Raw genomic sequence first — 13,118 nt, forward strand, 5'->3', positions numbered from 1 at the left:
GCCTAATTTACTTTAAAAAAAAAAAGAAATATAGCTAACTTCACAAATGAATATACTATAAAAGGTGCTAAATACTCCTTAGCCTTCATAAATAGTATAAAGAATACATCATATAAAAAAAAGTATAGCACAAACCATTTCTTTTAGAGGCCCAAAGAAGGACAAAAAAATTTATTAAGTCTGGGAATCAAAGATGACTTGGTATAATTGTGGTTACATGCAGAATTTAATGGTTAGACATGAAATCTATTTGGTCTAGCCTAAGATTCTCATAGCAAATCAGTAGGCACAATCAGAGGAGGAGTAGTATCACTAAAAACCAGAATAAATCTCCAATTTGCATGAGTTTAATGAACCAGATAGATAATTGTATCACCAATATCTGCCCGTAGCCCATTTTCAGTAAGATGAATTTTCTTGCTCATGAGGTCCACATCGAAAACAGCATGCTCAGAAATAGGGGTCTTCTCAGTGTGCTCTTTTCCCAGGACAGGAACTCGTCGAGGTCCCAACAGTGGATCATCAAATCTCATCAGTTTCACTTTGGAAAGATCTACAACAGAAGAGATTATCAATATGAGCATTTAACTGCAGTCACTAATTCAAACCTATGAATGAATCTAACAATTCATGTTTTAAAAACACTGACTGTTATATCTAAACAAAAATATTTTCATCAAATTACTAAATGGGACCCAATCTCAGGAGCAAAGCCAAAATCTAACAAATCTTCATTCCCTTTCGGCTTTTACCCAGATCAAATTGTCAGAGATTCTGTATAACACATCTCTTGGAATTATAACCTGAAAGAGAAAGAGTTCAGTGTATTTTTCAGCATCATGCTATATGGTCTCTCAAATCACTTTTTATATGCTTCAATTAACCATTCTACAGACTGTCAGAGAGTCTAAAACATTTCTTTTCTTGTTGTGTTTCCTGGAAAACATTAAACCTGCAAGAATTGTAGCTTTTCTTGGAGATCATTTTGGAGAAATAATTACTCTAAGAAACAGCACTAACAGTTTCTCATTTTGCCCAAAAGATGAAAGCATCTGTATAAAGTTGATGAGAGATGAGGAGAGAAGGAGGAGGGCAAGGGAAAGGACATAACTTCTAGAATTTTAAGCTTTAAAATGAGCTCCGATACCTATCCCACTTGAGATTTTCCCGATCTGCTCTTGTGCAAGCTGATAAGAGGGCTCCTGGAAAAAAAAAGCATCTGTCTCTTAAATTTATGATCCAACAACTGAGCCCAACAGAAATTTATTTATTTCAGCAATTCAGAGACTTCTCAACAATTTTATTTCAGATGGTGGAAAAAACACCAGAAATGACTAAAAATACTGATTCTGGGTTTCTACCTCATTCTAAGTGTAGCATGGCTAGTTATGTTTAACCTGATACATAAAAATAGAAGATATTTTCTGAATTACTTCCTACTCCTTTCTGAAACAGATCTCTGGGTGGTCCGTGAGCTACACTCCCTCATGTTGACTCAGGAGTATGAAGCTTAGCTCGAGGGGGATAGGAGATAAAAGGAGACATTAATGCAGCTGGCGGCTTGCCAGACATATAGGTTATCCATGCATTCTGTTCTCTTTGGGAAACAAAAACTGAAGGACTAAAAGTTTTGAGATGGGATCTTAAGGCTTATAGAGCAATTACCTACAACTACCACAAAAGCAAACCCTGTCTGAGAGTCTTTGCAGAGACTATACAATCTATTCCCTGACATAGCACAAGCCCTGAAAATTAAAATGGGAAAGGAAGAGGCACGGTCTTCATGACAGTCATAATCTTACTTGGGGAAAGAATACAATTCATTTTAACAGCTATCGCAATTCAACTTGCACATCAGGAGTACCAAATATTTCACTATAGAGGCAATGACAAGTCCTGCCAGCAGATTTTAGGCATAAGCCTTTTATTGCAGATCTGCCCCTCTCTCTCTCTCTGAAACAGACCTTCCTCGTCATTCCAAGCAATTCTGAATCAAACTATTTCAAAGAAACCTTAATACTAAATCAGACTTCTAAGTGACAAAACACATTTGCTTTGATGTTTCACTATGTAGTTCATTACTGTCGATAAGTTCTTGGAGCTTTCTTAGTGATTTCACTATCTTTTCTTATCCCAGACCTCTCATATCATTAAACACATTGAAATTTAAGTCTGTAACCACACAAGATTCAAGACCCTTAGAGAAAAGATGAGTTACTGAAAGTCCCTAGGGATTGATAATGTGAAATGGAGCCTTTCGCCTCCAAGTTGTTAGTTCATATATGGCACGGGTTGGGAGTGATTTAAATTCATTATCATCAAATAGTTACTCAGTGGCTTTTGTGGAGTCAAAGGATGGTTTTAGTATAGTTTCTCCTGGACCAAGATCACAATCACTCTCAAAATAATTGGCACTAATTGGACGACTTGCTGGCTGTCTAATGCAGCAAACAGACCCAGAAGTATGGTTACTGAATTTAACTCCTCTTCCATCTCATATACTCAATATACTCAGCCCCCTTAGATATCAAAGCATTCTGAAGGCTTTTGGAAAAGTATCAATGTTAGATCTCTTTTGAAGATACTTAAAGGAATATATCAATTCCAAACTCTCCCTAATGTTTCTATTTTCTAAAATTTACAGTAGCTACTAATACCAAACTTAAAATACTTTATGATAATATTATTCACTGCTAATATGATAAAGGAGATAAGAATTATGCCAGAGGCTCAGTGAGAAAAAACAAGAGATAGTAAACACATTTCAGTACAATTCTGCAGAACCTAGTCAGTGCTGTAGCTCAGTACATTAAAAAGTAAGACAGGCCGGACGCGGTAGCTCACGCCTGTAATCCTAGCACTTTGGGAGGCCGAGGCGGGCGGATTGCTCAAGGTAAGGAGTTCGAAACCAGCCTGAGTGAAACCCCGTCTCTACCAAAAATAGAAAGAAATTAATTGACCAACTAAAAATATATATACAAAAAATTGGCCGGGCATGGTGGCGCATGCCTGTAGTCCCAGCTACTCGGGAGGCTGAGGCAGGAGGATCGCTTGAGCCCAGGAGATTGAGGTTGCTGTGAGCGAGGCTGACGCCATGGCACTCACTCTAGCCTAGGCAACAAAGTGAGACTCTGTCTCAAAAAAAAAAAAAAAAAAAAAAAAGTAAGACAGATTTTACATCATATAATAACAGTTTTCAATACAGGAATACATCCTCTCATGTGCTACAACCTCATAATAATCCTATCCAGTGGGTCCACACAAATATCTATTTTCTTTAAAAGCCTTCGAGGCCTTGTTCTTCAAGGCTAAGAGTTCTTACAAAATCTTTTCAATATAAAATAGCCAAATGGCAAGCCACAAAGTGGCTTCCTATATGTTCACACTTCCAAATTTTCAAGTTCTGCTTCTTGTGGTTTATAAGTTCTAAGGATGGGCTATCATCTATGATACCTGGTTTAACTGAGGGAACATAATAAATGCATATAGGAACATGGATGAATCTTGAAGACATTTTGCTAAATGAAATAAGCTAGACAAAAAAGCCCAAATATTGTATGATTCTACTTATAAGAGGTACCTAGAATAGTCAAATACATACAAATAGAAAGTAGAATATTGTGGTGGGAATGTAAATTAGTACAGCCATTATGAAAAATAGTATGGAGGTTCCTCAAAGTATTAAAAATAGAACTACCATATGATCCAGCAATCCCACTAGTGGATATATGTCCAAAAGAAATGAAATCAGTACGTTGAAGAGATCTGCATGTCTATGTTTAGTGCAGTACTATTCACAATAGCCAAGATATGCAATCAACCTACTTGTCCATCAACAGATGAATGGACAAACAAAATGTGGGTATATTTACACAATGAAATACTATTTAGCTGTAAAAAAGAATGAAATCCTATCATTTTCAAGCAACATAGATTAGCCTGGAAGACATTATGTTAAGTGAAATAAGCCCGGCACAGAGAGACAAATACCCGCATAAGCTCGCTCATATGTAGAATCTAAAAAAGTTGATCTCATAGAAGTGAAAAGCAGAATGATGATTACAAAGTTTGGGATGATGACAAAGTTCCAAAGATGAATGCTTGCGATGGTTGCAAAACAATGTAAATGTAATCAAAGTCACTAAACTGTACACTTAAAAATGACTAAAATGGTAAATTTTGTTATGTATATTTCACCACAATTTAAAAAAAAGTCTATAAATAATAAAATCTCTAACTCTATACCCTAGTACACTGCTAGTGATGATGAGCCATACACAATGAAACAAGCAATTGGTATTTCCTTCCTAATACACCCTTTCTTCTTACCTTTGCAGGTATAATTTTCAAGGCCCCATCCAAACAATATTTATTTTTTTCAGACAGAATCTCGCTTTGTTTCCCAGGCTAGAGTGACTGCCATGGCATCAGCCTAGCTCACAGCCACCTCAAACTCCTGGGCTCAAGCAATCCTGCTGCCTCAGCCTTCCAAGTAGCTGGGACTACAGACATGCGACACCATGCCCGGCTAATTTTTTCTATATATATTAGTTGTATCCCTAACTGCTCAGACATAAAGAAAAAAAAAAAAAGAGAGAGATATATATTAGTTGGCCAATTAATTCCTTTCTATTTATAGTAGAGACGGGGTCTCGCTCTTGCTCAGGCTGGTTTCAAACTCCTGACCTCAAGCAATCCGCCCGCCTCAGCCTCCCAGAGTGCTAGGATTACAGGCGTGAGCCACCGCGCCAGGCCCAAACAATATTTTATCCATAAATTCATGCCTGATGACCACAGCTGGAAATAATCTCACCTTTCTCTGTGCTGTATATTGTATCTGTACCTTTCTTGTTGCACTCAGCAGCTTCTCCTCAGATTATGATTATGTGCACAACAGCTGAGTCCCCTATCCCTTCACTAGATGCAGCTCCCAATGCCTTTGTAGACTCCCCAACCACCAGTACATACATAGGAGTCTCTATGTACACAGTTGTTTGTACGTACACTACATGTGGTAGTCACTCAATAAATGTCTACAGAATGGAGATGAATAACTTCAACAGAATACAAAATAACGGTAGAATGAATTCCAAAAGGTGGAACCCATACTACTAAGTGAAGTATCCCAAGAATGGAAAAACAAGCACCACATATACTCACCAGCAAATTGGTATTAACTGAGCAGTACCTAAGTGGACACATAGGTACTACAGTAATAGGGTATTGGGCAGGGGCAGCTATATACATACATAATGAGTAAGATGGGCACCATCTGGGGGATGGTCATGCTGGAAACTCAGATTTGTGGGGGAAGGGGGGGAAAGGGCATTTATTGAAACCTTAAAATTTGTACCCCCATAATATGCCGAAATAAAAAAAAAGGGCTATTTCAAGTCTTCTATTTTAATAGATTACTACTACCCTGAATATAGTTCCATAAAATTAGGTCACTGAGAACTTTAGTAGAAAATTTTTATAGTGATAGAAAGTGACCTAATCAACTTTTGATGGTTATTAAAAAGAAAAAAGAAAGATAATGCAAAATAGAGAATCTCAACATTAATTTTTCTTCAGAGTTCAGAAGAAAAATAACACAGAGACACACTAAGTCCTGTCACACTCTGCTCAGCCTAAGACCTGGCTGGGTGATAAAAAAGGAAGCCACAAATTATTACATTGAATCTAATCACAGAAGACATAGGCTTAATCTTGATAAGAAATTAAGATTATTTAGGCACATTGTTTAGACTTTAGAAGAAAGAATATGAGCTTTGACGTCAAAAAGACCTGAGTTTGAATTCCAGCTCCAGGATTTACTAGCTGAATGAACTTTTCAAGTTACTTAGACTTTCTGAGCCTCTATTTCAACCTCTGTAAAAGGGAAATAATAATAATACCTTCTACATTATACGGTTGTAAAAGAATTAAATGGCTAATATATGACGTTAATTTAATTAATAATTAAATTTTTATTCTGTTTCTCTTCCTTTCCCAGGAACACACTGAGCTGAACAGGTTAGTTTAGAATATTAAGGGTATGTGTTTCTTAATTCCAAATATTTCTGAGAGACAGAAATCACTTGTTATAAATTTACAGCTAGGTGGAGTCTTAGAAAAATATCTCACCCAGTGTTTCTCATTTTACTAAAAGAAAAATCCATTTAAGGCTTCAGCCAACAATTCATAATTGCAAGGCTGTGGAAACAGCCCAAGTGCCCCTCAATCCAAGAATGGATTAATAAAATGTGGTATATTTATACCATGGAGTACTATTCAGCTCTAAGAAACAATGGTGATATAGCACATCTTATATTTTCCTGGTTAGAGCTGGAACCCATACTATTAAGTGAAGTTTCCCAAGAATGGAAAAACAAGCACCACATATACTCACCAGCAAATTGGTATTAACTGAACAGCACCTAAGTGGTCACATAGGTACTACAGTAATAGGGTATTGGGCAGGTGGGAGGGGGGAGGGGGGCGGGTATATACATATATAATGAGTGAGATGTGCACCATCTAGGGGATGGTCATGCTGGAGACTCAGACTTGTGGGGGGAGGGGGGGAAATGGGCATTTACTGAAACCTTAAAATCTGTACCCCCATAATATGCTGAAATAAAAAATAAAAAAATTTAAAAAAAAGCTTCAGCCAACCATGATGGCTCATGTCTGTAACTCCAGCACTTTGGGAAGCCAAGGTGGCAAGATCTCTTGAGGCCAGGGGTTTGAGACCAGCCTGGGCAACACAGTGAGACCCTATCTCTACAAAAACTAAAAAAATTAGCCATGCACAGTAGTCCTAGCTACTTGGGAGGCTGAGGCAGAAGGATTCCTTGAGCCCAGGAGTTCCCAGGCCACAGTGAGTTATGATCATACTACTCCATTCCAGCTTGGGTAACAGAGCAAGACTTTACCTCTAAAAAAAAAAAGAAAGAAAGAAAAGAATAAAAAATTAAAAAAAAAAAAACCAAAAAAGTATATATAAAAAAAAGCTTAAATAACATGGCAAAGTCACCAAGCTACCTAGCCATAGAATCCCACAAAAAACATAGGTTTCCTGATTCTGGGCCCAACACTTTTTCCATAATATTACACTGTCCCTAAGAATCTACTTTTCTTTCCTCCCCCTCCTGCTTAAAACTCATCAAATCCACAAGCTACTGCCAAATGTGAATTTCAGGAAAACCACTTACCTTTGATTCCTCGGTCCATTTTCATTAAACGCCTAATTATGGAATCACAGTTATCTCCTTGCCTAATTTCAATTTTGGTTGAGAAATGGCCATTGGATGGCTGGGGATTCACTAGGGAAACTGACACACCAGGCTAGGAAAGAGAAAATAATTGTTAAAGAAAATCAAACTTGAATACTGACAAGGGAGGGGAAATCTCTCCTACATTTTTAACGCCCAATGAAAGATCTAATTCTGGTATCCTAAAATCATGACCAAGGCACACTCAAACATAAAAGAAAAGCTGCAAAAGTTCATCCTTATAGGTATTATATGCTTACAGGTACAATGCCTAGGTAAAAATGACTACAACTATATACATCAATACTGATGATGGACAATTACAATAACTAAATTTTCTCTTCTATAATCACCATCATTTACTGAATTTCTACTATGTATCAGGCATACTAAGCACTTTATAGAAATTAGTTCCATACCCTGAAAGTTAGTTCTAGTTCTCTTGGACTCCTTTTTCAAAATGAGAAGCTGGTCACACAGCTGGTAAGTGGCAGGACCAGGATTTGACCCTGTTCCATGCCATACTACCTTCCACATTATAGAAGCTATATAGTCAAGGACTATTTATTATTAAGCAAAAAAAGTCAGTGAAAGACTTAAATACATAACATCTTAATGGGATACTTGAAAATGGCTTGAAGTAAATACATTTGTATAAGAAACACAAATTTCCTATACCTATCTTCATGGCCCAAATGACTGTACTTTAAAAAGTCGCCATATCTTGATGTAACAAGAATATTTGTTACATGATGATAAAGTTCAGGAAGTATCCATGATCATGATTACCTTATTCTTTCAAAATAGACTTTTTCTGTTTGCTAGGTTTTCAATTAAATATGGTAAAAGTAACAGAATATATCTAAATCCTCTGCTTACCAAGAAAAGGGCATTTTATGGACTCTCATGATTACAGTACCCTGGACTTTGCCAAATGCTACGGATCTGAATGGATACTTTGAGACTGAATAAATAGAATTTTCAAAACCTCTAAAACCTATTTATCATCACCAATAATGGCCAAAAAATAAGAGGGGGGGAAAAAAGCAATTCCAGCATACCTTATGATCACGCATCAATCTGGTTTATACCCAAAACCAAAAAGCATTAAAAAATAAGCAAACCAATACTCTTCTGAAGTTTGAAAGTTCCTTTTCACTGTTTAAAACAGTCTTACATTTCAATTCCCACTCTATTTTTTCTAATAAAAATCACGGTTTGAAAATCATATTTTTATTCTTATTTTTTTGAGACAGAGTCTCACTCTGTTGCCCGGGCTAGAGTGCCAGGGCATCAGCCTGGCTCACAGCAACCTCAAACTCCTGGGCTCAAGCAATCCTTCTACCTCAGCCTCCCAAGTAACTAGGACTGCAGGCATGCACCACCATGCCTGGCTAATTTTTTCTATATATTTTAGTTGGCCAATTAATTTCTTTCTAATTTTAGTAGAGATGGGGTCTTGCTCTTGCTCAAGCTGGTTTCAAACTCCTGACCTTGAACAATCCTCCTGCCTCGGCCTCCCAGAGTGCTAGGATTATAGGTGTGAGCCACCGTGCTCAGCCCCATATTTTTATTTTTTAAACCCACAAATAACATCTGACAACACCCATAATAATAAAGTAAGGAAAAAGTAAGTATTGTACCACCCAAGGAATTAGGACACCTCAAGTCTAGCCTCATTTCTAACAAATGACATGGCCTGGAACAAACCAATTACTTAATTTCTCTGGATCCTCCTTCCTTCCATCTTTAAAATGATGGGTTTAGATGTAATGATCTCTAGGGTTTCTTTTAGCTCCAAAATGCTAAAATTATTCAAGTGAGATTCCTTTAACTTACTTCTGTTCTAAAAACATTAAGTGGTTTCCCAGGACAACAGTCTTCCCTGACTTTATCTTCTGCTTCAGAGGCAAACTTGACTTCTATGTGTTCTAGCTAAATAGATGGGAAAAAATGGAAGTCATTAGTATTACTTAGTATGATTGAAATTAATCATCACCTCATTTCACTAAGAGCAAAACTAAGTTCTCCACTTAACATGAAATGGTCTGTGCAATTTTATTATTTTCCATATAAACATTAAATGAAATCTGTTATTAGGGACTTAATACTCAGATGTTTCACAGTATTGTTTATATAGCCATGTTTACCATTTTCTATAATGAAATCTGGTATCTATCTGCCATATAAGAGAAAATGGATATAAGCATAAAAGCCTTCCATTTAGACAAACAGAAGTTCAGAAACTTATCATTTGAGACTATAAGGCTTCCACTTAAATAAATGGAAGAAAAGCTAAAAAATATAACATACTACACATGCCTGAATATAAGATGACTCTCAATGTAAGGTATATCCCCCATTGTCCAAGTGAGAAGATGCAAGAAGTTTTTTTTTAATCTACATGAACATATATGAACATTTAGAGATACATATATGTAATACTATTTATAAATCTCATTAATTCAAATTTAAGATAAAATGCTTATTTAGAAATAACTTTCTTCTGTCTCCATATTTCATGAAACAATTTTATTCAAACTCTAAACCTGAATTTTTTTCTTTTTACTTTAGTGTCTTCATAATCACTAGAACCACTTTTTGAGTCCACTAATAGTTCTCTAGAGTGAATTACTTTTTCTTCTGCCTAAATCATCTGAGAGACAACATATGTAAAATCTGTACATAAAGTTATGGCTAGGGCAGAAAGAGAGGATGGGAAGAAAGCTGCAGATATGTGAAAGCTGTTGGTACTGTTTTATTCTTGGATTGAGTAGTAGATTCATAAATGTTCATTATTTATCAATTTGAAAAAAAAAACAGAACCAGGCATGGACCGATGATAATATTTCATGAACCACACAGATTATATATAATTAACCCAATTCTATGAATTTAAGGTCTGAAAGGGAGGGGAGGAAAAGAAATAATTCAGAGTACTCCTTATATGAGAAACTTAGAAAGCATTTGAATATAAGGTCTCTCTTAGTTTTCTTTAAGATAATTTGGGGACAATATCCAGACATATACAGTTAGTTTTTTAAATATATAATTGAATAATTATACATAAATTAAAGATAATTGATAAATGAAATAAAATGACAGATGATTTTTTTTTCTTTTTATAATTCTTATTCCCACCCATTCTGTTTCCCTCCAAATATATTTTTGACTGATATGATTGGCAAAGATACTAAACATATAATATGAAGTTGATCAAAAGGTTTATTATAAAATAAAAGAACTGGATTACAGTTTACTATAGTTGACTAGTTATTACAATCCCGGCCATCTTACCTCAAGGGAATTAGTCAGGTAGACTATATTCTCCATGAGCACTGCCTGTTCATCAAATTCTAATTGCAAATCCAGAACACGAGGCCCCATCTTCTCCAGATTTTCCTAATACCCAAAATGGTATGGAAAAACAAAATCACATAAACAGTATGTTGAAAAGAATGTATTTCCCCCAAAGCAATCACTCTTCTCTCAACTGATAAAATCTTTAAAATGCAACAGTTACAGGAAAGGCCTTGACTCATGGTTTCTCTTATCTATGTTTGCTTGTTAATGAAATTTATTAGCCATTTAAAGTATGATAAAAGTAAGGCAGCACCAAAAATACTGGAATGTACAGAGTGTTCAGATTTATAAAATAAATAAGTTTTATCATTGTTTATTTAGACTGACTTAATATGCAAGCCCACAGAATTTACTCTGACAAGGAATCAAACAAATGTATGAAAATATCCCTTCATGTAACAAAAAAAAATTTAATTTTCTAAGATACCACCTTCTTAAAGCTGTATCAGAGAATAATCAATAACGATCAAACAAAAAAATGCCCAAAGAGATTCCTGCAAAGTTTAAAGAAAAAAAGAAAAAATTATGCTATATGGGATACTCAGATAATCCCATGGCATATAAAAAACAATTTTTCTGAATTTTCTTGAACATTAAAAATTTCTGCTCAAAATGTACTTTTAGAGATCCAAGTACACATGCACAGATAGAGCTATCTGCCTAGAACATATTATATTTACATGAAAATGATCTGACATTATTCCTACTACTCACTGTTTTAGTTTGCCATCCAAGTTCTGTTTCTTTTTCCCATCAAAAAGAAAGCCATTTTCTTATTCCCAAATTTATTAATCACTTTCAAAGTTTATAAAACCACTAACGTGCCTGGCAAATCACCAATATTATGAAAAATATATATTACCACTTGAACAGTCTGACAGTAGTTCTTCAAATTTGAATGAGATCCTAAGGAAGCTAATCCTTGAAAGTAACATCACTTTATATGAAAATAACTACTTTTCAAATCGGTTTCACTGGATTCTCTTAAAGCATGTCATCAAAATTATTTGCCTTTGCAACCACCAATGAGATCTTTTGTTGCCTCCACATGTTGACAAGGGATCCGGCATTATGACCAATGACCAATGGCACTAGCCAATGAACTATGAGCATATCAGCAGGCATAACACAACTTGACTGGTGTAGGTTAACCCAGGATTCTACATGGTATAGGTCAACCCAGGATTCTACATTATTTCTAAAACTAAAAATACACTTGAGGATAAGATAGTGACTTCAGTCTGGGAGAATTAAAAGGCTTTCCCAAGAATACCAATCTACTTCAATACTGAAGAAGCTAAGCGTTTTCATCTCAGGCATCTGCAGCTGAGAAGACACAAAAATTAAGATACAGTACAAGAATAATCACTGTATGCCTAGCAGGCTAGAAGATACTAATTTACATTTTTAAACATTTCCTGAGTCTACTTCTTGGCAGGCACTATTTAAGTGTTAGGTGCATTATTTCATTAATTTCTCACAATATTCCTAAATAGTAGGTTCATCCTCATGTTACAGATGAACAACCCTGTGGCCTAGAAAATTTAAGTGATTTGTCTAAGGTCTCAAAACTAACAAATGACAAATACGGAGGATGTGAACCAAGATTTGTCTAACCCCATAGCCTGAGATCTTAAGGAATATATATCCTTCTTTCGGTTTCTCTTCATCAAAAAATCCAACAGATCAGTTACATATATGAAGAAAACCAAGAGTCTAACCCGGCAGTTGTCTCAATGTTGGCAGGGTGGGAGGGTCGGAGGTGATTTTGCCCCCAGAGGACATCTGGCAATGACTGGAGATATTTTTGGTTGTCAGAACTGGGGGGAAAGGGGATTCTACTGGAATCTAGTGAGTAGAAGCTATGGATGCTGCAAAACATCCTACAATGCACAAGACAGCATCCCACAAAAACTATCAGGCACAAAGTATCAATAAAGCCATTACCGAGAAACCCTTGCCTAACTACTACCCTTATCCTGCTAACCTAAACCTACACAAATATAGAATCTTGGTTCCAGTAATTCTAGGAAAAACACCCTAATGTAAGCCAAAAGAATATGCTTCCTCCCCAAACTGAAAAGAAAGAAAATCAGAACATGAAGGGAATAATTCAGTGCAGTGATTCTAAACTAATTTTTCTTCCACAATACATGTTTTTACATGCTCAGCAATTCCACAGGTAAATCCCAAATCTGATAGCTCATTTCTCACCACCATTGATTGAAAAGCGCTATTTTAGCAGATTTCTGGCGGAATACTGTGCCCAAGGCTTTTTCCCTTCCCTATATTGTCCCATCTAACCATTACTCATGTGGTCATGGCTGCATAAGGTCCACAGCTTACCTTAATCATGGCAACAAATGGCATCACTTTTTTCATATATTTCTTCAATTCTGGCAAACTGCCTAGTTCACTAGCAATGACTTTGTTATCAGGCAATTTTCCACTGTTGGCCTAAAAAAGGAAGTAGAGAGAGAAATACGGACAAAAACACTT

The 13,118-nt window shown here is 35.9% G+C and overlaps 1 protein-coding gene across 1 annotated transcript in view; it reads right to left on the reverse strand.

Annotated features, from left to right (window-relative positions):
* Positions 1–137: 137 nt before the first annotated feature.
* The window catches only part of LARS1 (leucyl-tRNA synthetase 1), a 57,981-nt gene continuing 45,000 nt past the window's right edge, over positions 138–13,118 (reverse strand). The window contains exons 28-32 of the mRNA XM_012774166.2: positions 12,966–13,076; positions 10,554–10,658; positions 9,096–9,191; positions 7,197–7,329; positions 138–553 (exon numbers count right to left, since the gene is read on the reverse strand). Coding sequence (XP_012629620.2) covers positions 348–553; positions 7,197–7,329; positions 9,096–9,191; positions 10,554–10,658; positions 12,966–13,076 — 651 coding nt within the window. The 3' untranslated portion in view covers positions 138–347. The remainder of the gene's footprint in view (positions 554–7,196; positions 7,330–9,095; positions 9,192–10,553; positions 10,659–12,965; positions 13,077–13,118) is intronic.

The sequence above is a fragment of the Microcebus murinus genome, chromosome 21, assembly GCF_040939455.1.
Source record: "Microcebus murinus isolate Inina chromosome 21, M.murinus_Inina_mat1.0, whole genome shotgun sequence".
Taxonomy (NCBI): domain Eukaryota; kingdom Metazoa; phylum Chordata; class Mammalia; order Primates; family Cheirogaleidae; genus Microcebus; species Microcebus murinus.